Source organism: Tamandua tetradactyla, chromosome 3, assembly GCF_023851605.1.
Source record: "Tamandua tetradactyla isolate mTamTet1 chromosome 3, mTamTet1.pri, whole genome shotgun sequence".
Taxonomy (NCBI): domain Eukaryota; kingdom Metazoa; phylum Chordata; class Mammalia; order Pilosa; family Myrmecophagidae; genus Tamandua; species Tamandua tetradactyla.
In genome coordinates this window covers 81,112,547-81,139,388 of record NC_135329.1, presented here as the reverse complement: position 1 = coordinate 81,139,388, position 26,842 = coordinate 81,112,547, and the positions used below count along the sequence as shown (strand labels likewise).

Sequence of the window (26,842 nt, the reverse complement as noted above, 5' to 3'; positions counted from 1 at the left end):
CACAGCAGCCTTCTCTGCCCCCAACCCCATAACCCTGAGTAACTTCGCAGACCCAGCATTTCACACAGTAGCCGTAGGGATAGTTCCTAAACATGGGGTGGGGTCTGGGATATTCCCAATGGAATCCGGACTCAAAAGTGACCCCAAGGCCACAGGTAGCCTCACCCTCCCTCAGCTAATCTCCCCAGGGTGTTCTGCTGGGGAGACCGCTAACCCTAATATGGAAAGGTGCCCCTGGTAGGCCTGACATTTCACAGGTCAGACCCACCACCCCTCAGCCAGGCCTGACCCCAGCAACATCAGAAGGTGACAATCTCAGACCTCTGGGTTCCTTTCCTGATCTGTCTCCTTTGCCTCCCCCTTCCCAATCTGGTTTTGGGGTTGGAAAGGCCTCAGAGGCCAAGCTGTCCTCTTCCCTCTCAACCTGGGCCTCTCCTTCAGCCTTGTGAGGCCACATCAGGTGACAGTTTGAGCTGATGACAGTGGGAAGTTGAGAATTCTGCCCTCCTTCGGGGCAGCGCCAGGGCCCCTGTCCCAGGAGACACAAGCTGCACTGAGGCCCACCTCTCTGGGGCCAATGTCCTCTCCTGACCCTGGGTGGGGCTACCGTGAGACATGCCCAACCATGCGCATCCTCCTGCCATCTGTCCTCAAGGTGGTGCTCTTGCACAGGTCACAGCAAAGTCCCCAGCACCTGGGCTCCAGCAGACGACCTCCCCATGCCCCAGACAGTCCAGGAGGACGGTAAGCTGTGGCTGAGCAGGGCTGCGTGGTCCCTTCCTGGGTGGTGTGGAGAACTCACTGCCCACAAGGACCAGAGAGGAGCCTACATGTGCAGAACTGTGCACAGACCCAGTCTGACAGTGACCACCGCCTGCCACCTTGATCACCAGCTGGTGATCAGTCGCAGATGTAGGCGAGTGAAGGAAGGACAGGTCCACCAGGTCCACAAGTCTCCATCCAATGGCCCGAAGATGCTGTGGATATGCCCAGCCTTAGGGAGAGTCTCCCAGGCCTGTCGGTGACAGAGACGACCAGGCCTCCAGGGACCATGGAGGGGCTCTGTTGGACCTGGGGCTGGGATGGAGCAAGATGTGCTCTGACCTGCAAGATGCGGCTCTTCTCCCTGTGGCCACCCCCTCTGGGGTCTTGCAAGCAGGCACCAAGCAGGCAGGATCCACTTGGGCTCACCTGGAAGCCCTCCTCCCTGAGTAAGGCCCAAGGGTACCCCATAAAAAAGAAAGCGTTGAGGGCACAGGGGGCTCTGCGACCGGGTCAGGGCCACGCGGGGACTCCCCCCTCCCCAGACCTGCGATATGTGGTTCAGCTCATCAGGATTTCATTTCGAGACACTGACAGAGGTGCTGGGTTCTGCCCAGCAGGTAGATCCCTGCCCAGATGGGGTCTCCCTATAGGAAGACAACTGCAAGACTCAGATCTGAGGGGTGCTGAGAGCCTGCCCCTCTGCCCCCTCCCTGAGAGCTGCCACCTGCAGCCCTCCTGCAGGAGCCCTGAGTGAACTGGAGTCCCAAGCTTTGGGAAGCAAAGCGTGCAGAAACCCTATCAGCATTGAGGGACAGGGGACCCTGTTGGCTCCCACTGGGGACAGAGCAAGGCTGGTGTCCAGACCACCAAACAAGGCTTCCCCTTGCCCCTCCCATTACCCCCACTCCCCAACCGCGACCCCCACCTGCCACCACCTCCTCTCTCACATTCTTCTCTCTCTCTCTGTTCAAACCTCCCCCCACGGCCGGGGGGTGGGAAGAGGTCGGCACACCGCCACGCCTCCGGCCCCTCCCCTGTGTGTGGTGCCTGCTCCCCGCAGTGCCCAGCCGGGTTCCCAGCTGCATCGCCGGCTTCCTCCCCATTGCCCTGTCAGCCCCGTTTCTTGCCCCTCTCACCCTCACATCCCTGCAGCCAGAGGCACCTCCGACCGACCCAACGCGGAGGAGCTCCTGCGACCCTGCCTGGAGCCCCTCCCCCGTCTCCTGGGGCTCAGGTCTGACCCCGCAGAGAGACTAGCAGCTAGCGCTGACCCTTCCCAGCGGCGAATCAGGCATCGCAAATAAAGGTTCGAGGTCCTACTCCCCTCGGGCCTTGCTGGAAGGGGGTGCGGAGGAGAAAGCAGCCCTCAGGCCGCCCTGTCCCTCCCTACGGGCCATGTCCCTGCGCAGGGCGAGCCGCCTCACAGGAGGTCAGCTTCAGCGCCTGAGGCGTCACCAACTAAGGGCAGCCCCTGCACCCGCCTGCTGACCCGAGCCGAGCGCCCACCGCCCGCTCTGGAGACGACTCCACCCCTGCGCGCCGCCGCCCTTGTCTGGAGACCTGTCTGGAGCGCACTCCTGCCCCGGAGCTGCCCGGGATCCCCCAACACAAATCCAAATCCAGTAGCTAGTTCCCCGCTCGCCCTGCCGAGGCCCCCGCCTGCCCGGCATTTCCCGACCCGAGGTGTCCCTCCTGCGCAGACCCGGTGGCGGGCTGCGCTCCCCTAGCGGTCTCTGCCGGCATCATCCCTGCAGGGACAGGTTCAGAGGCGTCGCTCCTGCCCGCCCATGGAGCCCTCTGCCCCTCCCCTGACCAGAGTCCTCATTTCCAGGTCCCTAAGGCAGCCCCACACGACTCCCGTTCATTTTGGCAGTGCCCAGGTATTACTCTTCTGAAAACTTTATAAATTTTATCAAATCCGAGCCAGAGCGGTCGCAGCATGCTGGCAATAGACGAGTGACCATTTGGGGCAACGTGGAACTCTTGGATGGACCTTAATTACATCAAACACCCGAGTTCCAGCCGCCCCCGCCTTCCCCACCAGTGCCCCCTCACGCATTCGGGCTGGGATTGCCATGTAAAGCTGTTTCTCTTGAGTCACTCAAAGAGACAGTGCAGCAGGGTAGGTCCTTCCGGACGCCTCCTCAGCTGGGCCATCTGAGAGCCCTGGAAATCCTAGGTCTGAAAAGTATGAGGGTGAGAGGGTGTCAGTTCGGCCCTGCCCCCCAAGCAGGAGAGCCCTCCCCAGTCCTGGCCCCCACCCCCCACCCCCCACCCCATCCTTTCTGTCCTCACCTGAGCTCTGGGGGAGAGGGGGGCAGGACTCCTTTAGTTTCTGGGTCCAAGTGACCCCTGGGCAGAACTATGGCCAGGCTCGGAAGGCAGCTCAACACAAACGTACATAACTCAGATGTGTGTGGGGGTCTCCAGTCGTCCTTGTGTCCTGGGCCCACAGATGTCTGGGTACCCAGGAATGCTTGGGTTCCTGGGGTACAGATGAGAAAACCAAGGCTCAGGGACCTCTGAGATCAGCCAGTGGGTCACTGGGGATTGGGCTATGAGTTTTAAATTTCACATAACCACCTCCATAATCAAGATACAGAACTGTTCCTTCACCCCAAAACTTCTCACAGGCTCACATGCTCCCCAGTTCTAACCTGTGACAACCACTCATCATTCTCCATCACTGAGGTTGTGTTGCTGTGAGAATGCCATATAAATGGAATCATACAGCAGGGAAACTTCAGAGATTAGTTCTTTCGCTCAGAGTAATGTCTCTGAGATCCCTACAAGTTGTGTTCACCTGTAGCTTGTTTCTTTTTCTTTGTGTTGCCCAGTGGTTCTCCATGGTGTGATGCGCCACAATTCAGTTAACCACTCACCCATCAAAGGGTGTTTGGCTGTTTCCAGTAGTGGCCATTATGCATAGATTTTCTATGAACATTTGTGTACAGGCTTTTCTCTGTGTATAAATGTTCATTTCTCCATCCAGGAGTGGAATTGCTGAGTCATTTTAACTGTCTGTTTAACATCCTAAGAAATCCCTATCCATTCTCCACTGTGTCTGCACCATTTACTTTTCATAAACAACAGAAGAGAGTTGTAGAGGCTCTGCTTCCTCAGCCATACTTAGTACAGTCAGCAGCCTTTTACTTTAACCATTCAAATTGGCAAGTAGTGGTAACCTTTTCCATTTTTAAATTGGATTGCTTTATTTCTTATTATTTTTTTTTCCTATGCTGAATGGTGGGGGTCACATTTCATTCTATTTCCCCTGTGACTATCCCCTTATTGCAACCCCATTTGAATTTTGGGGGGGGGTGGAGAGGAACGGCATGGGCCAGAAATTGAACCTGGGTCTCCTGCACAGCAGGCGAGAATTCTACCACTGAACTACCCTTGCACCCCTCTTATTGAGTGTTTTATATTCTGGATATGAGTACTACATGATTTGCACATATTTTTTTCCTGTCTTTAGTTTGTCTTTTCATTTTCTTAATATAGAGAAACTTGTAGTTTTCCAAATATCTTCCTGTTATTGAGTCTTAGTTTAAAAGCCCTTTTTAAAAAATATTTTTATTGAGAAATCTTCACACACTTATAGTCCATCCACAGTATACAATCAGTGATTCACAATATCATCACATAAGTGTATTTTCATCACCATGGTCATTTCTAGAACATTTGCATCACTCTAGAAAAAAGAGATAAAAGGAAAACAGGAAAAACTCATACATCGCAAACCCCTTACTGCTCTGCTCAGTGACCGCAAGTATTTCAATCGCCAATATTTTTTTACCTCTTATCCCCCCTCATTATTTATCCATTTCTTGACACAAGGTTTTCAGAGTCACATGTGTGTAAAAGCTATATAGTTAAGCAATATTCTTCAAGAATCAAGGCTACTGGAACACAGCTCAGCAGTTTCAGGTACTTCTCTCTAGCCATTCAATACACCATAAACTAAAAGGGATATCTATATAATGCATAAGAATAACCTCCAAGATATCCTCTCAACTCTGAAATCTCTCAGCCACAGAAACTTCATTTTGTCTCATTTGTCTCTTCTCCTTTTTGGTCAAGAAGGCTTTCTCCATCCCTTGATGTCAGGTCCCCTGCTCATCCCAGGAGTCTTGTCCCACATTCCCAGGGAGATTTACACCCCTGGGAGTCATGTCCTGCACAGGGGAGAGGGCAGTGAGTTCACCTGCCAAGTTGGCTTAGAGAGAGAGACCACATCTGATCAACAAAAGAGGTTCTCTGGAGGCAAGTCTTAGGCATAATTATAAACAGGCTTAGATTCTCTTTTGCAGGAATAAGTTTCATAGGGGTGAACCCCAAGATTCAGGGCTCATCCTATTGAATTTGTTGTCTCTGTTGCTTGTGAGAATATCAGGAATTCCTCAGATGGGGAAATTTAATATTTCCTCCTTTCTGCCCAGTCCCACAAAGGAACTTTGCAAATACTTTTTTATTCTCTGCCCAAATTACTCTGGAATATATCAAGCCATCACACGAACCTGTACAAACCAAGATCTCAGGCCCTACTCAAGATTCCATGTGATTATAGTGTTCAAATAAACTGAACTCACAAGTTAAATTAGATAATGCACCATGAAAAATATAAATTTTGCACCAATTAAGTATCTCTCCCTTTGGTTTCACACAGAGGAAGTTTTAAAATATGAGCCATATCATCCTTACCCTCTAGTCTGGTTTACCTTAGCCCTATCCACCTCAGCATCATTCATATCTCTAGTTGAAGTCTGACCACTTTTTCAACTTTTTGAACAGTTGCTGAATGGGGTAATGCTGACTTTTATAGTTTCAATGGTCTAATTCTGAATCTAAAGTGTCACATAAATACCCAAAGTTTCAGGGAATGACCAGGTTATACATAAATAGCTCAGTTTCTGAGAATTTAGAAATGACAGTTACACCTCTTGCATATATGTGACTTCTATAAGAGCTTACAATCTAGGACCCTTTATAATAGACCCCAGCCTGATAACCCATGCCCTCGACTTCAATTTTCTGAGTTTGTATATTATAGTTAGTCCATATGAATGAGACATAATAATATTTGTCTTTTTGTTTCTGACCTTTCGTTCAACATGTCACCACCGTTCATTCACCCAGTTTCTTGCCTCACAGCTTCATTCTTTCTTGCAGCCACTCAGTAGTCTGTTGTATGTATGCACCACAGTTTTTCCTTTCATTCCTTAGTCATTATACACTTTGGCCACCTCTATCAATTGTGAATCATTGCTGCCATAAATACTAGTTTGCAAATGTCCATTCCTGTCCCCACTCTCAGTTCCTCCAGTTATATACCTAGCAAAGGGGTTGCAGGATCATGTGGCAACCCCACCCCTAGCCTCCCGTGGGACCACCACATTGTCCTCCAAGGGGCTGCATCTCTCATTTCCCTACCAACAGTGAATAGGTATCTCTTCCTCCACATTTTCTCTAGCATTTGTTTCTCTGTTCAGTTTTAAACAGTTTTAATCACACATTATACAATCCAACCTAAGTTAATAGACATACCTTCGCCACTATAACCTATAGGAAGACATCTCCTTTTCTTCTGCAAAGAATTCATATCCCTCTCCCATTGTTGACATTTAGTTTTGACATATTGCCTTTGCTACATTCAGTTGAAGCATATTACAATGTTACTGTTGACTATAGACCCTAGCATGCAGAGATTGTATATTTTCTCTGTATACCATCTGTTCTTGTTTGCTAACTGCCAGAATGTGAAATACCAGAAATGGAACATCTTTTAAAAGGAGAGATTTATTAAGTTGCAAGTTTACAGCTCTAAGGCCATGACAACATCCAATATTTAAGCAAGACTGTAGGAATGTCCAATCTAAGGTATCCAGGGAAAGATGCCTTGGCTCAAGAAGACTTTCAGGGTTTCTCTCTCAACTGGAAAGGCACATGGTGAACATGGTGATGTCTGCTAGCTTTCTCTTCAGGCTTCTTGTTTCAGGAAGCGCCCCTGGGGCGTATTCCTTCTTCATCTCCAAAGGTCTCTGGCTGCGTGGGCTCTGTGATTCTTGTAGGCCTGTCATTCTCAAATTTTTTCCAAAGTGTTTCCTCTATTAAAGGATTCCAGTAAACTAATCAAGACCCACCTGGAATGGGTGGCATCACATCTCCATCTAATCAAAAAATTAATACCCACAACTGGGTGTATCACATCTCCATGGAGATAATCTAATCCAAAGACTCCAACCTACATTATAGAATAGGGATTAAAAGAAACATCTGCTCCCACAAGATCAGATCAGAATTAAGTCATGGCTTTTCTAGGGCACATCATCCTTTCAAACCAGCACGTCATCCCCTTTTCAACACCTTACAATGTTGGTATTCATTTGTTCTTCCTCCATGCAAAAATGTTTCTTTATTTTTACATTTAATCACCATCATTGTCCACTCTAGGCATTCTTAAGTTATACCATCTCAGTGTTTACCTCTTCTGGTGTCATGTGTGCCCCCAGCCCTTCTCCCTCAACCATCCTCACATTCAGCTTCATTTAGTGCACTTACATTATTGAGCTACCATCAGATTACATTGTGCTATCTACTTCTGAATTTTAAATCCCTCTAGTCTGAGAACATATACGTAAAATTCATTTGGAAGATTTAGGTGAGAAAATTACCCAAGATAAGTTTGGAAAGGGAGGTGACAGGAGGTGCTCCATGGTTTACAAGGACAGAAAGAGCAGCACAATGAGGTACAAGGACAGAGGGCAACGCAACCTAAAGAAAAGCTCAGAAACAGACTCAAGTATTTATTATTTATTTATTAATGTTTTATTGTAAAATATAGCATATAGACAAAGCAAAACAAAGAAACAAAGAAAAAAGCAATAATTTTAAAGCACACTTCAACAAGCAGCAACAGAACAGATTTCAGAGTTTGTCATGTACTACCATTCCACCATCTCAGATTTTTCCTTCTAGCTGCTCCAGAACACTGGAGACTAGAAGGAATATTAATACAGTGATTCAGCAGCCATACTCATTTGTTAGATCTTGTTCTCTCTGTTATACCTCCTCCTTTTCCTTTCATCCTTCTTGCACTCTATAGGGATCATTGGGAAATGCAGGTCTGACTTTTTCGTGTTGAGGAGTGTCCACACTGAAGGATAGGGGGATGTAATTAATTGATAATCCTGGAAAGGCTGATCCCTTTGGGTTTCAGAATTTATCTAACCTAGGAATCCTTTGGGAATTATATTTTCCAGGGAAGCAAAGCTAGTGCATGAAACCTTTATAGAGTCTCAGTTTGAGCTCTGGGTGTTCTTAAGAATTAACAGGAGTGGTGTTGGTCACTAATTGCAAACCATGGCAATTAGAACTATCTAATAGGAGTTACCTCCGGAATAGCTTCTTGACTCCATTTGATCTCTCTTGGCCACTGATGGCTTATTTTATTTCATTTCTTCTCCCTCTTTTGGTCAGGAAGACATCAATCTCACAGTGCCAGGTCCAGACTCATCCCCGGGAACCACAGCCCACATTGCCAGGGAGACTTTCACCCCTGAATGGCCAGTGCTACATAGGGGGAAAGTAATGATTTTCCTTGCAGTGTTGGGCTTAAAGAGAGAGAGGCCACCTCTGAGCAACAGAGAGTCTTCCTGGAAGCAACTCTTAGGCCTTGGTTTGGGTAGTCTTAGCTTCTCCCTTATAGAAATAAGTATTTGTGAAGGCAAGCCTCACAATCCAGGGTTTGGCCTATTTTGGGGGGAGTCCCCAGTGGTTGGGAGGATACCCAGGGTTTCCAAGATGGGAGTTTGATAGTACCATCTATCTATCTATCTGTCTATCTATCTATCTATCGATCTATCTATCTATCTACATAAAGTTTTCCCCCTTGGATCCTCCAGGGAGTCTACTAATACTTTTTAATTATCAGCGCACCACAGTGTAAAATGTATCCTGGCACTATGCCAAGCCATAGAGAATTACAGAGCCTCATTCCTGTTCTGGACACCAGGAGCCTTGGTTATCTAATTTAGCTATCTAGAGAGGCTGATTCAGATTACGTGTTTCAGAAAACTTAGGTCCTAGACGTAATAAACTTCTCTTTGATCTCATATGGCGGCTGAAGGTCTAGAGTACATACACCATCATTTTTCACCCTGCATTCTAATTTACCTTGACCTAGCCAGATTGGCTTCAGTTTAAACTCTAATTGAGGCCTGATCTCTTTCCTGGTTGTTTCAGCTGTTATTATATATAGCTATGGCCCCCAAGCCACCCCCTAGCACACATCCCACCAATCCTGGTGCACCCGTCCAGAACTACCCTGACCCAGCTGCAGAGGGCCTTCCGGCTCAAAAACCCCCATCCACCACCCCAGGCCCAGGCTGTGGCCACAGCTCAAGGATCTCAACCATCACCAGGAGGCAGAAAGGAAAAGGCCAGTGGCGAGGAGCACATGCTCAGCACGGCCATGCTGCCAGCCCGGGACGCAGGGCAAACAGCACCAGAACATTAGCCAGCACACCTTGGAACTGCCTTCCAGACCCCCATCTACAACCCCACCCTGCCAGAAGACCATCCACGGCAGAGCAGTCCTCGGGAACACAGGTCTGTGTGTTTGCCCATCACCCTAGGCCAGGACCAAGCAAACTCTGAGGACAGGACTTGAGCTCACCCACTCAGCAACTCCCACCCAGCCCTTCTGCAGAAGGACGGAGTGTATGGACAGGTGAGCATGTGGACAGGGGAGTGCATAGACAGGTGAGTGTGTGTGGATGAGTGAGTGTGTGGAGAGGTGAGTATGTATGGATGGGTGAGTGCATGGACAGATAAGTGTATGAGAACAGGTGAATGTGGAAAGGTGAGTAAATAGGTGGGTGAGTGTGTGTGTGGATAGGTGAGTGTGTAGATGGGTGAGCTCATGAACAGGTGAGTGCGTGATGTGTGCATTGTGGACAGGCGAGTATGTGAATAGGTGAGTGCACAGATGGGTGAGTATGTGGACACGTGACTGCATGGGCAGGTGAGTCTGTGGATAGATAAGTGTGTGGACAGTTGAGTGCATGGACAGGTGAGTGTATGGATGAGTGAGTGTGTAGACAGTAAGTGCATGGACAGGTGTGTATGTGTGGATGGGTAAGTGTGTGGCACATGAATGTGTGGACAGGTGAGTGAACGGACAGTGAGTGCAAGGATGGGTGTGAGTATGGACAGACAAGTACATGGATGGTCAATGCATGGGCAGGTGAGTGTGTGAATGGGTGAGTGTATGAATGCTTGAGTATGTGGATAGGTAATTGTGCAGACAGGTGACTACGTGGATGGGTGAGTGCATGGATAGGTGAGTATGTGGGCAGGTACATGGACAGGTATGGACAAGTGAGTATGTGAACAGGTGATTGTATGGATAGGTGAGTACATGGATGGGTGAGTGCACAGATGGGCAATACATGGGTGGTGAGCGTGCGGACAGGTGAGTGTATGGATAGACGATGCGTGGATGAGCCTAGGAACCTTTGAGGTCCTCACCTCCCTCCCCACATTGCACCAGCACATTCAGGTGTGAGAAAAGGATGTCAGGAAAGCTTTGGGGCTTGGACATGTCGTGCATAACTGCATCCCACACAGCTGGGTCAACCAAGGGCCTGGTGGTCTGGGAACACCCCTGGGCAGGAAGGCAGCGGCCACCCTGATCCAGCCCTATCTCCAGGGGTTTGGGGTACAGAGCCTGCTGCCTCCCATAAGGGGAGACTCACCGGTCATCCTGGGCAGGGTGGATGTATCCAGATGAGAGAATGTTGAGAGACAGGATGTTGGGGTCGATCAGAGACTCGTCGGTTTCTGGAGTGTTTCGGATACGCCCTGCAGGAAAAGTAAGGAGCGCCTGTCATTCCCCACCTCTCTGCAGGTAGAGCACGAAACCACAGTTCATAGATGTGAACTGACGCCTGCGGCCACAGGCCTATGGGTAGGAGGTGACCCCAGGGGAGGACTAGGCTACCACACGGCGGTCAGCAGGTCCCTGCTCTCCCATCCTCCTTTTCAAGGTCTAAGTTCTGAGTTTTTCAACCGTAAACTGTTTTCTCTCCATCTCCTGAGAAAGCCACATACCCAGCCTGGGAAGCAGCAAACCTCCCACTGTTGGGAAAGACAATCTGAGCAAAGCAATTTTATAGCTATAAAAATCAGAAATACAATTCCATGCCGTAAGATCTCTCCTTGCAAGGGGAGTTTCCAATAGAGGAATCTCACAAGACTCTTAGACTCAGGGTACAGTTGTTGTGAAGGGAACATGTGGCTGGGGCTGCACTCGGGCCTCGCCCTGGATGTAAGAGCTGCGCGTTCATCCAAAGGAGCAAGTGAGCACTTGTGCCTATTCCCTGGGCCCTCCCTCTTCTTCCACATGTGTGGAGAGGCAATACAACCCCGGGTGAGACTTTGGTTCTGTGACCCTTGGGACTGCTTGCCCCACATTCTGGGACCTTCCTGATTCCAGCTACCAGGGGCCTGTTCTCCAAGTCTGGGCCCTCCAGGGCTAGCCTGGGCACAAGGTATCCCCATGGCTGGAAGTGGGTAGGGAGGCTGAAGGCTCAGAGCCAACCACTGGGGAGGGGCTCAAACACAGGACGGAGGCTGCCTAGGGGGCGGCCCCCAGCCTCTGGGGCAGGGGCTTTGGCAGCAGCTCTCTTACTGCTGAGTCTGACCCAGTAGCCAGCCTGCCTGGCCCACACCCATGGGGCCAGGTCAGAACGAGACAGCAGTGGGGTCCAAGTGGGGGCACACGGGCAGACCTAGGGACCAGGGCCCTACAGGCTCTGGTTCTGCCCAGCCAGCCCCTTCTCAGCGTGGAGAGGCCCACCCACCCACAGCTCCCGGCTGTTCCCCCTGCCCCAGGCCAGAAGCCCCTACTGACCCTCAGCAGTATAGGGGAGGGTCTCATCTCTTTTGCTCTCCCCATGTGTCCTCATCACAGGGCTCCCAACCCCCACAGGCCACAACATGCTGGTTTTATAGGGGAGACTGTAAACAAGGAGCTCAGGGTACTGGGAAGCCCGAAGAGAGAGGGGGTGACACCTACCCCAAAACAGACCCTGGTGCAAGATTGGATCCAGTCACAGGTTTGTTTTAGTTTGTGAAGCCCTGAGATGGAACCTCGGTCAGGTAGCCTGGGACTGGGACCCTGGCATTAGCACCAGTGTCTTTCAAAATACCATTAAATGCCACCCCTCACACACATGGGGGCACAGACAGACAGACCCTCACTCTCACCGGCATTTCAGGACGGGAGGCAGCCCAGTGGGGGTGGAGAGGGAAGGAAGGTGGAAGCCAGATGGGCCTGAGAGGCAAGCTGAGCCATCCCTGGCTCTGGAGGCCAGCAAGGGATCCTCTAAAGAGACCTCTAGCTCTTTCTCTCCTAGGGACCAGGTGGTCGGGAAGGGATGGAGGGCTGGCTCCCCGGAAGCCCTGTGCTAGGGGAACCTGCCCTTCCTTCTCTCTGGTGCAGACACACATCAAGGACAAAACGGCTGCTGGGGGCAGGGCCCAGTGCACCTGGCATCCTTCATCACCCCACCGTGCCCCGGGCCCTGTGTCAGCTATGCCTTTGCATCACATCTCCCTTTAAACTAACGTTTAAAGAGTGTTTAAACTCATTTTAGAGTGTCCTGGACCACAGCTGAAATCAATGGTGTGGCACATTTGCTTGAAGCTCCTCTGACGTGTGAAAATAGGTCAGACTTCTAAACTAAGAGCTCTGTCTTTGTGCCTAGAACTTCCTTGCTCAGGATCCTGCATTTGGGGGGTGGGTGTCCTGGTCACCCCCCATTATGGGCACCCTCTGGTGCCCCCAAGATGCCAAGGCTTGCTTCCAGGGGATGCCTGTCAACCCGGGGCACAGGTGGGGGGCTGGGGGGCCTCACGCTGAGTACACACGTTGATGGACAACTGTGCATGTTCTAGATGAATGAAAACAGAAGAAAAATGGCAAAGCCTGGGAAGGAAACGGTTCTGGTAGAACAAAGAGCTCAGAGCATGAGGTGGTAGGAGAAAAAGTCTAAGATCCTGGTGACTCCATTACAATTTGGGGTCATTACCCAGGTCCAAGTCTTCCGGGTGAAGGACTGAGGAAGAGAGAGGTTAAGTGGCTCAGTCAAGGTCACACAGCTGTGGGAGAACCCGGGCCTCCAGCGTAGGGTCCAGGCTCCTGTCCCCAGCCCCACCCATGCCCCCAGCTGCCACTCCTGTTCTTCCACTCACCCACAACCAGCTCACGCACTTCCTTCCAGCGTATGTGGCTGCCCGTCTCGTGCAGCAGCGTCACAGTTATGCGTCTTTGGATGCCCTGCCAGGCACCAGGAAAGATGACATGGTCAGAAAGGACTGAGGATTAGGCTGGCTGGGGGGCTCAGGGTGGGCAGGGCAGGGGGCTTCTCACCTGGTGGAGCAGGAAGGTCCCCATGCAGGGCATGCCACCGCGGTGGTCCACCACAGTAGGGATGTAGCTGTCAGAGAGCGATGCATGAGGACCACGCCCCCTAGCCCGCCTCCCCTCCCGCCCCCTGCCAGGGGCACTGGGCTCCAGAGGAGTAGACAGGGGTGAGAGCCAAGAAAGCCAGTAGCTGTCTTGGGCAAAGAATGCGGGGGAGGGCAGGGCACAGCCATGCACCCAGAGTCAGCTACACACTGATTCATCCTTAGCCTACCCAGCCCCAGAGAATACTGCACTGGGAGTATTGTCTAATGGGGAGACAAACGAGGCCTGGCCCCTCTGGCCTGGGCCCTGGCAACAGCCCCCAGTCAGTCTCCTGCTCCCCTTTGCCCCAACAGTCACACAGCCCCCAGCCAGACAGACCCTGAAGACTGTTCCTGCCCTCTGCTTAGCCCCCAAAACTTCTCCACAAAGGGCAAGATCCAAAGTCCCCTCCACCCGGAGGCCCTGCCCATAGGGACCTGCCCCCTCCACCCAGCTCCTTCCAGCCCCTCGTTCACTTGCTCCAGCCCCACCCAAGGCTTCAGCTGCCCCTCCACTTCCTGTGCCCGGGATCCAGCTGCCCCCTCCCCTGCTGCCCCCCATGTCAGCTCCTCAAAGGCAGGGCTTTGTCTGTCCCATCTTCTAGCACCAGATGGAAAAACATCTGAAAGAATGACAGCTTGTACCCATGGCCCAGGGCAGCTCAGCACTTCCTTTCTCTCCTCCTCTGCCTCACCCCCCATCTCCTACCACAATCCCTGGGGGCCCCCAGCCCAGTCCCACCCTCAGGTGATCCCTGAGGCGGCCCAGGCCCACTCACTCTCCATTGGCCTCCAGCTCGCAGATCTCAAAGTAGACTAGGAGCTCATACTTGCAGCGGCAGGGCCCGGGGCTGGGCCTCGTCAGCGTGCTGAGCTTGGTGGCAGGCACTGGAGGAGGGGCAGGCAGTGATCCAGGGCACTCAGTGGGGCCAGGAGAGGGAAGGTGTGTGGCTCCCTCTCCACCCACTCCCCCAGGAGACACGACCAATCACTTTCCCACACCGGGATCAGCCAGTCCTGGGCGCTCAGGCTCAGGGGACACATGGACACTTTCACAGACTCTCCTGCCCCAGGTGGGAAAAGTGTGTGGCCAAAGCACCTTGGCGCAGGCCCTTGAAGAGGCCTTCGGAGCTGGCAGGGGCAGCCACAGACCTGCTCAGGACCCCCTGGGAAGCAGCTCTGCCCAGCCGCAGCCCCTGACTCTGCACCATGTCCGGCTCCCCTTGCCAGCACCGAAACCCTGCCCCACAGGCCCCACCTCTGTCCTCCAGGCTCCACCTCAGGGGACCCTAACCCTCTCAAAGCCCACCTGAGCCTCTAACTGTGGGTCAGAGCGTCCCCTTGCAGGTTCAGGGACACCACGTAAGACGGGACATGCTCTTTGCAAACCAGGAGCCACCACAGACAGAAGGCAGTGACCCATTTGATGGGTTATCAGGCCCAGGATTGTTAGGAGCTGCTCTCAATAGTGTCCCCAGGCTGCAAAACAAACCTTACCTCATGGGAAGGGCAGAAGGAGAGGAATGCCTGAGAGAGCCACCCCCACCACAGGCAGCAACCCCCATCTCCTAGTGGTGCACGGGGTTCCCGACAAGGGACCCTGGACGCACAGTCCACCCCAGAGCTGTCTCTGCATGCCCACCCACCGTAGACCTGGGTTCTGGCTCTCAACTCATAGGAAAAAAACTACATCTTTAACCCATATCCAAAAGGCCAAGCACTCCTGCGCAGCTCAGTAGCCCTGAGATGGCATCCGCAGGTTCTGAGCACCATTTCTTCAATGAACCCCCACGTTCTAGCTATCGCCTCAGGCTGCCTTCCACCCCATACCCAGGTCACCCTTCAGGATCCAGCCAAGCCCCTGCTCCCACCCTGTCCCTTGTTCTGGCCACTGTACAGTGGTGGGCAGGTGCCTATCAGACCAGCACCCCGCTGCTTGGTGTGTGCCCAGAGGCACCAAGGCACAGGCCGGGGGCCCCATGTCCCCACCCTGCCCTAGCAGGGTGCCCTTGCAGAATGGGGGCCTGGTGAGGTGTGACAGGTGCAGGGCATGCCCCCCTACCTGGCTTGGACAGTGGCATGACCCGTGGGAAATGGCGGCGCGAGGGTCTCAGGGGGCTGTGGAGAAGGAAATGCAGCTGTGAGATGGGCCCAAGGGGCACAGAGTAGGTGGCAGGCTGCCAAGCCCAAGCCCTGCTTCCTGCGGCCCATCTGGGGTAGGAGAGGAGGGACCCTCAGGGACCAGGGGGCCAAGGCCTGAGAGGGCCCGGATGGCACCTCCCTCAGCACCTCTGAGGGCAGGCAGGGCTCCTGGGGTCCCTAAATCAAAGCTTCTCCTGGCTTTCCTCTTTGCCCCGACTGAGCTCTGGGGCCTGCTGAGAAGGGGGATCCAGAACAGAGACAGGAAGATCCCAAAGCCCCCTGAGGATGACCCACAGTCCTCTCTGCCTGTGGGATGGAGGGTGGGCTGGAAGGGGGTGGCCCCCTCCCCCACCACAAGAAGGAGCCCGCAAGTAGGGGCCACACCCCACAGGCTCCCGAGTCCCCTGATCTTCAGGCTTCAGGGATGCTCACGATGTGAGAGTGCAGGAACCCAAGTCCTGACAGCAGGAAGACCCCACCCCAGTTTTAGAGAGGAGCTGGATGCAAGCCCAGAGCTCTGACAGGCTCTCAGTCGGGCCCACCAGGCCACATGCAAACAGCCTCCCTCCTCGAGTGGGAAGAATGGGCTCTGGAAAGGGCCTGAGGAAGGCAGCCACCCCAGCCTGACCCCATCCCCACCATCTGGGCCGCTGACCTCAGCACGTCCTTGCAGAGTGGGGGAAATGGGTGCTGCTGGTAGTGGCCAAAGACTTCGAAGACGATGGGCTGGCTCTTGATGTACTCAACAAAGGACTTGGTCACCTCCACTGCGATCTAGGGGGTGGGGACGGGCTGCTTTCAGGAGGGGGCTGTCTCCTAGGGAACCCCTCTGCCTCTCTCCCAGGAAAGACAGAGCACAGGCTGGGGAGGGGGCACCAGGCCAGGGCTCAGCTGCCCCTCCAGAACGCAGAGCTTGAGAGCAAGATGAAGGGCAGGTGACCCCGACCCTCCTGGGGACTTCATACCCCGCCTTGCTCCCGTGATGCCAGACCTGGTCCCAGTGCCCCAATCCGAAAATCCCCACATGCTCCCCGTGGGGGCAGAGGGCATTCCAGGGTCCAGGGACCTACGTTTTGGACATGGTAGAAGCCGAGCGGCGGCCCCCTGCCCGTGTTCTTCAGAGGCTCGGTGGAGAAGGCCTCATCGTGGCGGTGGATGAAGCTGCGGGTGCAGAGGGACACACTGGGCCCGGGTGGGGGCTTTGGGGTAGGGCCCCCACCTCTCCACAGACCAGGGGCACAGAGACTGGGGGAATATGCTGGGGCTGCATGCTGGGCCGAGCACATGTCCAGCTGAAGGAGGGGAGAGCCGCAGCGCCAGGGTGGATACAGTGGAGGCTCACTTGAATTGGCAGAAGATGTCGGCATACTCAGCAGAGATGCTGGATGCCTGCAGGACAGTCACGCGGAAGGTGAAGGTGGTCCCCAGGCGCAGGTGGTCCAAGCCAGTGTCCAGGGGCCCGTCCAGGCTGGCTTTGTCTGGGCTGTCCAGGAGGAGGCCTTCCGGAGACACTGCTGCTGGGAACCGGGGCAGGGCGGCATGACAGACCCCAGAGGCACCCCCCAGCACAGGGCAGTGGGGCTTGGGGGGTGTAGGGAGCCCTGGCCTCATCCCTGTTTGTGCCCAGGTAGGGGTGGCACAAGGCCCTTCCAGCAGCCAGACTGGGGTGGCAGAAGGGACTCAGGAGCTTCATTCACCCCATCCTACTGGACTCCCTGGCCCCCAGCCCAGTGCTGGGGCAGGACCACTCACCTGAGCAGGTGTTGTTGTTGACTTCGTCAGCCGAGGGGCCCACGTCAGTGCCCTGGCCCTGGCCCTCCACGATACGCAGCTCCTCCTGCGAGGTCCCAGAGCGCGACAGCCCCCCCATGGGGCAGGACTCGGATTGGAACTGCACGGGGGGCATGGCATCAGGCAGCACGGCTGAAGCCCACCCTCCAAAGACACACCCACCTGCCTCCCAAGGCCTCGGTTTCTCCACAGTGAACAGGCCTCCATGTCCCCTTGGGTTCTAAAGGTCTAGGGTCACCATGAGAGGCACAGAGGCATTAACTGCTGCTCTGCCCCTCCCTCCTGCTGCCCCACCCCCACCCCTGCTCTGCCCAGCACCCATTGTTGCCCCCTGCACTGCCCACTGACTCCCGAACATGCCACAGCCCCTACCTATGCCCCCTCGGCCCTCACCCACTACCCTCTGTACCCACGTCAATCCCAACATTTTAAGCAGCTCTGGGGTATAGAACCCTCAGGGCAACCCTGGGAGAGAGGACAGATGTCTGGGGACAGACACACCTCCCTGGCCTCAGAAATCAGTGCAGGGCCGAAAAGTGCAGGAAGGTGAGAGGGCAGGATCTAAGCAGGTAAAGGGATGGGAGGGGACTCCGGGCCAGGGTGGAGATGGCCTGACTACCCTGACGGGGTCTCCTCCACCATCCCACTAAAAGGCAGGTACCAGTGGCTGGGAGCAGGGGTCCATCCAGGGCAGGGCACTAGTCAGTACCTTTTCGAAATGCTGGTCATCAAAGGAGATTTTGGCAGTTCCTGACTGGCGGACACCAGAGCCATAATCGGGGGCCTCCTCATCAGCTGAAAGGAGACGAAGAGGATGGTCAGGACACGGCGGCTGGTGCTTAGAGGTGGCATGGGCAGAGCAGGGCACGGAGGCACTCAGGACTGGGCACCTGTGCCACCCAGGGGCCCAAAGCAGCCACCGCCTCCTCACTGCAGTTGAGGGACCAGGCTCACAGCATTTTCAGAACCACGCTTACAACCCCACACCCTTGTCTCCTAGTCCTGGACCCCTAGGGTCACCCCTAGATGTTCAAGCCAGAACCTGGGGGTCCCTTCACCCTGACCCCTACCTTAGCACAAAAGGCCCCTCCACCAAGTTCTGCCAGTTGACCTCCAAAATTGTGCCCACTCCTCTGACCCCACATTGCAAAGCCACCATGATCCCCCTCCTGGACTCATAAGGCGCTCCACCCCGCTCCTTCCCCAGCAAAGGTTCTCAGTGGTTTCCCTCTGACAAAACTCAAACATTTTCCTGCTGGCTGCAGGCCCCAGACCTGGCTCCTGCCAAACTCCCCTGTCCCATTCCCCCTTCCAGCCCCTCTGGCTGATGCCCTAAAGCTGCCATGGCCTCCACAGCTATACCCTCCGCCTGGTACAAGGGCAAGGATGAGCACACTGCACTCTGGGATCTGTGGGGTCCTGGGGTGCTCCAGCCTAGAGCTGCTGAGAGCAATGATGCATAGGCCTGAGGGTGGACAAGCTGACCTGAATCAGGGGTGCCAGGAGTCCCGGGGGCATGGGGGCCCAGGGGGCTGTGACCGCAGAGGTTGAGCCCCACTCAAGACCCTTGTGAAGTGCTCCCAGGTTCAGGTCACCCCACACACATGGCCTAGACATGTCACGAGGTTCAGAGGGACCCAGGCTATCCTGGCCCAGGCCGGTCGCTGCAGGGGGTGGGATGCAAGGAGGACTACAGAGGGGAGTGGAGCCCCCACCCACCCTGCTCACAGACCCCCTTCTCACAGCCATAGCTTCAGTGATCCTCTGGCAGTCTCTCCCTGAGGCTCCCCACTGTCTGGTCTGCCCTCTGCATTCAGGCCTCCTTCTCTAGCACTGCAGCAGTCTCCCACGGAGCTCTGCTGGCTGAATACCCTTTGTTCCCTGCTTCTCCCCTGCATGCAGCATAGGCAAGAAAACCTCACACGGGACTCTACCCTGCAGCCTGGGCCAGGAAGCTGTCAGTCCCATCTCTAAAATGCAGGGATAGCCCCGGGTGTCCAAGGCTGAGGACAAAAATGCAGGGCTGTGGGTAGACAAGCTGGGGCCAGAGCTGCTTCTGCAGCTTTCCAGCAGGAGACCCTCACCTGAGAATTGGGATACAGGGATACAGTGAGCCTGGAGGGAAAACTCCCTACAGAACTCACAGTCACTGCTCAGAAATGGACCCCCAGAGGCCAGCGCTCCCACCAAAGGCAGTCCAGGACAGCAGACGGCCCAGGGGGCCAGCGCCTAACCACCAAGCTGGGCTCTGAGACAGCTCCATGGGCTCTGATGTGGTCCTGCTCTTGGCGGGGTGGCCATGGGGACAGGAACATGAGGACCCTTCAACATCCCCAGGGAGCTGGGCCAGGGGGCTCTGGTCAGTGGGAATCAGTCACTGGGAGGATTTCTCCCTCCCTGGGAATGACCAGTGGGGAGCACACCAGCTGGGCGTGGAGAGGAGCTGGCTTGAGTGGAGAGGACTCCAGTTGGGAGGGGGGAGGACATAGGCCGGGAGTGGGGAGGATGCTGACTGGGAACGGGGAGGACTTTAGTTAAGAGTGGGGAGGACACAGGCCAGGAGTGGGGAAGATGCTGGCTGACAGTGGGGAGAATGTTGACTGAGATTAGAGGCTCTCCTTATCTGTTTGGTGGTGGCGTTAGCCTGGCCCACCCTCTCCCCTCAGCAGTAGGGCTATCTCCAGGCCCACTACTGAACAGAGGCGTCTGAGAGGGCAGGTTATGGAGAGGCCGGCAGGGCTGCGCTGGGTGGGAGGCGGGGACCCAGGGCTAGACGTCTGCCTGCCTGGCCTTCTGAACCTTGTGCCCGTCTCCTGGGGCTGGAGAGACGACAGGGTAGCCTTGGCAGGCAGGTGGTCTGGGAGACAGCATCCGTGCCGTACCCAGCACCAAGGAACAGCTAGTCTCTGGGACCTTGTGGGGGCTGCCTGATGGGAATGGGGGGCCCGTATCAGAGTGGGCTCCAAAAACCCAGCCCCAGAAAAGCTCCTGGGCAGGCTTGGGTGGCCCAGTTAGCCAGAGCCAAGAGCTGGTCCACCTGGTGGTCAGTTCCACAGAGAGAGAGAAACAGCTTCAGCTGCCCAGAGGAGGCCGGGGGGCCAGAAAGAGGGCACACTACCCAGGGAGACCCCTCCTGCCCAGCAGTCACATGTACCTGAGATGGCCTGGACCGCCACGCGCAGGAAGCCCTTCACCTCGCCCTTCTCACTGACGATGGCCACACGGTGCACCAGGGGCACGGGATAGAGCAGGTTGCTGAGGTACACGAAGGCCCTAGGGAAGCAGAGGCCACGGTCACTGGCCAGCCCAGGTGGATGCTCTCACTGGAGGTGGCCGCGCAGCTCACGACACAACACAGGGCTGCAGAGCAGAGCGAAGCAGCAGCCAGGGCAGGAGGGTAGAGCGGGTGGGCTGGGAGGTTTCATGGTGCTCAGAGGAGACCCAAGGAGTTGGAGGCTCAGGGGACAGGGGACAGAGAGGAGAGACGGGGGGCACACAGAAGAGGGAAGCTGAGCAGGACAGAGCCTGCCGGACATACCTGTCCAGTCTGAGGACTTGCTTAGGAGGGGTTTGAGCCTGCTTCAAGGACGGAGGACTGACCGGGCTGGGGAGATGCTGGACTATGACCCTTATCTGGCACTGGCAGCCAGACAGTGTCCCTGCCCCATCCCTGATCCCAGTGGGCCCTGATACTCATGGACTTCCCAGAGTCCTGTCTGACCCATTCCATGAACTCGGCGCAGATGCACAGTGGGCGGGAGCTCCACGGAAAAGCCGCCAAGACTGGGCGGCCCCCCAGGCCAGTGCCCAGGGGGTGGGCTGCATGAACTTCGGAGGGCCTTGAGGCCACCCTTCCTCAGAGCATAGCTGTGCCATGCAGCTGGGACCACGATGGTCCTGGACAGGCCGCGGTCACTGGGTCCCTGTTCCCTGAGCCAGGTGACAGCATGCAGGTGGCCACAGGCAGCCAGGACAGAGGGAGGAGCCCAGCGACCCTGTGCCATCCAGGTGGGTGGCAGACATGGCACAAAACTCCCCCCGTTCAAGAGCACCCTCCTGGGTTGGGAGAACACCCTTGAGGTAGGGGGCATCTTTCTGTGGTCAGGACAGCTTCTTGGTGGGGTCACCTTCCTCCTGGGGATGGGGAACCCTCCCGGGGTGACACCAGAAGGCCGGCCCAGGTAAGCAGAGGCAAGCAGTTAGTTCACGTAGCCCACTGTAGGTGAGGTAGCGCCTGCTCTCCCCAGCCCCATCCCTGACTCCTGACCCCCATGCTGACCTGCTGACCTGGCCCCAGAGGTGTAGCCATCAAGAGCCCCCAAGCTCCTCCTGAGGAAGCACCGGGAAGGTGTCCTGAAGGAGGGGCCCTGCTTGGATGGTCGAAGGGCAGGACTTTGACCCTTGGAGGGTGAGGGACGTGGGGTCACACTCAGGTGCTGGGCAGCTGGCCAGAGCCTAACAGGGTCACAGACAACAGTGACCATGGCCCTTAGTGGGGGCTAACATGGACCCTTCCAACAGCCTAGGGCTCGGCACCAGTGTCCTCAGCCAGGACATTCTGCCTCAGACACTGTTGGGGTTCACAGCTGGGGGCCACTACCCGAACCCAAAGGCCTGTTTTCCCATGTCATCTCAGGATGCTACCCATGGCCTTAGACACGGCCCCGCGCCCATGACAGGCCAAGCCTGCATCTGGGGAACAGCCTGGAGCCTTTGGTTCTCCCCGCCATGCTACGGGGGGATATGAGGAATGTGGGGGGTACAAAAAGCCTAGCCGTTCACAGAGACCCTTCATGCCAAGCCAAGTTAAGGGGCGGTTGGGAAGGGTCTAAGCAGGGATGGCATTGCAGGTGTAAGGCAGATTGGGGCCAGGAGGTGGCGGCAGGGAGCTCAGAGGTGCCACTGGGAGTTAAGAGTAGGACACAGTGTTCCACGCTGGGACAAAAGATGGGAGGTGAGGGGTGAGGAGGTGGAGATCAGAGGCTGGAGGGGGGTCTTGGGAAGGAGGAGGCAGCCAAGAGGCCCAGGGGCCATAGCCAGGGAGATGGGGAGGGGCTGGGGTGGTGGGGGAAGGAACAGGGCGGAAGCGAGCACAGTGGAGCTGCCTGCTAGAGCCAAAAGGGGGCAAAGAGCAGGGGGGGGGCACATGTCACCCCAGCTAGCTGACTGTGGGCACAGGGGAGGGAGAGGCGGCACCCGCAGGCTGCAGACCCAGAAGTGGGGGCTCACAAGGGGTGAGCCAAACCAGGGAGGTCCGCAGCCCACCAGAGCCCCCACCTGGCCGTCAGAGTGACCTCAGTGTGCTCAGGTGAGTTCTTGCTCCTACTCCCCCTCCCCTCCCCACCAGGCCCTAAACCTGGGCGCTGTTCTCCCTCTTCTCTCTTAAGCAAATCCATCTGTTTCAACCTCTGAAGTCCTCCGGGCAGGCCCACCATCGCCCCGTGCATGGAGCCTCCAGCAGCCCTCCCACACTCCCATGGCCCTGGGGGTGCCACGGCAGCCAGAGTGCTGGCCAGAGCCCCCCACACCCCTGATGACATCAAGCTGCTTATAGGCACACCCATGATCCCTGGCCAGCCAGTGCCTGCCTCCCCTCCACCCACTGCTGCCCAGCTGCCAGAAGTGCCCTCTGGGACACCCCAGGCTCCCCTCTGCCCTCCCCAGTGCAGCCACCATACTCTCACCGTCAGGTTCCAGCCTGTGGCCGCCTCCACAGAGAGGCCTCCCCACCCCGGCTTTGCCCCAGGTCCTGCCAGTACCCTCCTCTCGGCTCGGCTCGTCACCGTCACCGTCTCCCCTTATTTACATGTCTGTTGGTCCACCCATCTCTTGCTCTCTGGCTTTCTGAGCCTCTGTCCTGCTGCTGTAGGAGCACCTGGGGCAAAGACCCTGCCTGTCTCATTCATGGCAAAATCGCCGGTGCCAAAACAGAGCTCAGTCATGGGGTGAACCCTCCTGGCCCTGCTTCCTGGAGCCTCTCTGCCCCAGCAGGGTATGGAGAGCGTGGGCCCACAGCACCCTTCTGGGGACCCCAGAGGAGCAACTATCACATACCCCTTCCTTCCTGGAGCCGTCAGAGGAGCAGACAGCTGTGGGTGGCTCTGCATCACACAGTGGGGTGGGGTGGCCTGGGCTCCATGGCCCCCGCTTACCCACCTGGCCCCTCCTGGAAGCTGCAGCCCAACCTAACTCCAGCCCAGGTAACAAGAGAAATGAGGCCCAGAGAGCAGAAGCCCAGGTCACACAGGGCTCAGGCAGAGACTGGCTGGGCAGGGACAGAATCTTCTGACCTGGAAGGCTCAGAGTAAACCCAGAGGGACTGGCTTGGACCAAGCAGGCCAGGCTCCAGGAGCAAGGAGCTCTGGGGTGGGGGGCTCTTGGGGCTGGGGGCTCTGGGACAAGGGAGCTCTGGGGCAGGGGACTCTGGGGTTGGGGGATCTCTGGGCCAAGGGAGCTCTGGGGCTAGGGGTTTCCGGGGGCTGGGACCTCTGGGGCCGCCCAGACTTGCTACTAGGCACTGGTCCCCCATTCATGTAGCCATGATGTGAGCCCCAGGCTCCTGGGTTCCCCAGGACCTGAAGAGGTTTGTGGAGGGCAGGGTACTTTTCCCCTTTCTGGGCTTGCAGGGTCCCACACTGGCTTGCTTCCTGCATCTCCCATGACACATAAAAAAAAACACGTCTTTGACAAAAGATGGCATTTAGAGCAAATGAAACATGTCATCAGAGCCCCATTTTACAGATAAGGAAGCTGAGGCACAAAAGGACTGAGTAAACTTCTGGCGTCTGGTAGCTCGGGCCAAGTCGGGGGTTGACCTGGCAAGTGGCTCTGCCTCTAGCTCTCAACTGTGCAGGCCCCATGCTCCAAACCCCACTTAATTAATGCAACTAATTAATCAATTAGATCAGTTCCTTGAGGATCCTTCAGGATTTCTCATTTCAGAAACCTGTGGCCTTGAAGGCTTCCACTGACCACATTCAGACCGGAATTTGGCTGCAGCTCAGGGCTGAGTGCTAAGAGCTGGGTGCCTGGGGCTGGGTACTCAGGGCTGAGTGTTCAGGGTTGAGTGCTTAGAGCTGGGTACTCAGGGCTGGTTACTCAGGGTAACCACAGGAAGCCCAGGAGGTTGCTCTCCTCCCTTCCTTGCTGCCCTGACCTGGCCCCTTGGCAACAGTGATGGACATGTTCCACTGAAAGAGACCATCAGGCCCCCCATGGCCAGCCAGGCTGTGCAGGGACTGTGAGCTGGGCCTGGGAGCTGGGAGGCACAGACAGGGCTGTGGTAGGACATGGGCTTCTCCCCAAGTTTGTAAGACCTGACCTGTGTGGAGCCCACCCGACAAAGTCTGCACCCACATCGACAGATATGAGGGAGCAGGCCACATCTCTGAGCCTCAGGACCCCCTCCAGCCCCAGGGAACAATCTCCTTGGCCCTGTGCCCTTTGTGACAGGGCAGGCTATGACCCCCACCCACCCTCCAGGTGCCAGAGACAACTGGACATCAGCACCAGCAACTGTGGCAGCCAGAACCCAGCCCAGCCCCAGTCACACTTGGGCCCCACTTCACTCCACCACTGACGTCCCCTGGGTACACAAAGGGCACCACCATAGCAGCTGAGGGAGCAAGCCCACCAGCCCCCAGGCAGCACAGAGCGGGCACCAAGCCCGGTCCTCTTGTTATTCACGTATCTGTGTCCTGGACACTACCCTTCGGCAGTAGCATGCTCTCCCTCACCTCCGTCCCTGCAAACTCCAGGCCAGGCAGACTCTTTTCTCCTTCCTCTCCCTGCAGTCTCCTACCTACCCACCCCTCTCCTGAGCCACGCCTTCCAGAAGCATCCCTGCATCGAGGTAGGAAAGACTAGCCATGGGAAAGCGGAGCCCCAGACCTGTTTCCAAACTGCTGCTCCCAGGGCTGGGCCAGATAAGAAGGCTCAGTTGCACCCTCTGCCACACACGCCCACCTCCCCAATTCAGCTCACAACCCAGACCATGAGAGGGAGATGCCCCAGGACCCCACAGGACGGGCTCTGTCCGCGGAGGCAAGTATCCCTTGAAGCAGATTGAAAGCCCCTCCCAGAGAGAGGAGGCAGGCGGGGCAGAGCGGAGCGGGGAGGAGGCAGGCGCTGAGCGAGGTTGGTGAGGTGCAGAGACGCATGCTGGGACCCCGGAAAGCCTTTCCAAAGGAAGACATGAGTGAATGTCCCCAATTTCGCTTAAGCTTTGGAGAGAGAGAGAGCCAGCAGCTACAAAAAGGATCAAAGGAAAACCAAAAGAGGGGGCCCACTCATAACTCATGGGGGCCGCCCGGGATTGAGGCTGCACAGCTGCTGTGTGGAGAAGCCAATTCTTGCCAGACCAGAAATCAGGCCATTTCAGAACGAAGCCCATCGCGGAGTGCCTCATAGGACAGGGCAGCCCAGGCCTCTCATGGATGCTTTAGTTCAGTTTGGTTGTTTGCAAAATGTCAGATCCACAAGAGGGAAAAAAAATCGGAAGGACCCAGCTCTTTCTAGCCGAGACTGCACGAGCCCATGCCCCATTTCTCCCCAGTGTCCTTCTCCCCTGCACCCTGACTTCTCACCCAGCAGGCGAAGGGTCTGGTCCTGCGGCCCCTGGAAGAGGGGCCTGTGTGGAACCGACCTGGGCTGGGGGCACCTCACTGTTGGGGCATCTTGCTCAGAGGGAGCTGCTAGTTCTCTCCCCATAGGCTAGTACCTCACCTGTACAATCAGCTGAACACCACTCAGGGAAAACTAATCAGAATAAATCCATGACCCCCCCCCCGGAGCATGTTCCCACGGCCAAGGCAAGATGAGAGATGGGGCTTTTATGCCACCATCAACACCCAAGGGAACACAACATAAACCACTATCTGGGGGTCCACCTTAGCCTAAACTTTCAGCACTAGTGCACCAAGGTCAAGACTTCCAGAAGCTTCCATCAAGCTAGCCCAAGGAAGCAATCTCAAACTCCAGAAATGGTTTCTATGAAAAATTATCTTGTATCTTCTTATATATCTAAATATACAAAAGTTTGCTGTTTTGTGAGCCTGCTTTCCTACCACAGCTGGGTTTCTAGAGCTTTTCTTCACTTATCATGCTTCCGTTTGTTTATAATAACAAAAGTCACCATGAATGGCAGCTGTTTATGCCAAATCTGCCTGTAGGGAGCACTCTGCTCCTGTCTCAGCACCCCCACAGCCTCTGCTCAGCTCCCCAGCTCCTGCATACACAGGCTGGGGGGCTCAGGCCCTCCTCTGCTGCCATGGTGACCTGAGAAGATGGTGGGGGGTAGGGGGTGCTCGTTGCCCTCACCCTCAGACTAGGAGACAGGCTTTGAGAGAGGTCAGGAAGGCAGGGTCTGCCCCTCTTCTCCTTGCCTGAGGACAAACCTGGCTTGGCCTTTGCTCCCCAACATCTCCTTGGGGAGCTCCTCCTTTTCCCTCAGAGAGCAGGCCCAGGAGCCTCCACTGCCTGTAGAGGACAGAGGAGGGAGGCAAAGCGGCATCTGCTGGGAAGATTCAGGAGGTAAACTCTGACCCGCAGGACTGGGGCAACTAGCTTGGGGTGACCTGCCTGTACCTTTCCAAATGTCCCTTCCTGGATCTCCTACAGGCTCTTTGCAGAC

At 55.7% G+C, this 26,842-nt stretch overlaps 1 protein-coding gene across 1 annotated transcript in view; it reads right to left on the bottom strand.

The window, feature by feature from the left end:
* Nucleotides 1-7,665: 7,665 nt before the first annotated feature.
* The window catches only part of LOC143677439 (kinesin-like protein KIF1A), a 61,407-nt gene continuing 42,230 nt past the window's right edge, over nt 7,666-26,842 (bottom strand). The window contains 12 exon segments of the mRNA XM_077153390.1: nt 7,666-7,921; nt 10,524-10,629; nt 13,024-13,108; nt 13,202-13,268; nt 14,058-14,166; nt 15,341-15,396; nt 16,076-16,194; nt 16,491-16,581; nt 16,763-16,934; nt 17,173-17,311; nt 17,921-18,006; nt 20,366-20,484. Of these exon segments, the coding sequence (XP_077009505.1) occupies nt 7,849-7,921; nt 10,524-10,629; nt 13,024-13,108; nt 13,202-13,268; nt 14,058-14,166; nt 15,341-15,396; nt 16,076-16,194; nt 16,491-16,581; nt 16,763-16,934; nt 17,173-17,311; nt 17,921-18,006; nt 20,366-20,484 (1,222 nt within the window). The 3' untranslated portion in view covers nt 7,666-7,848.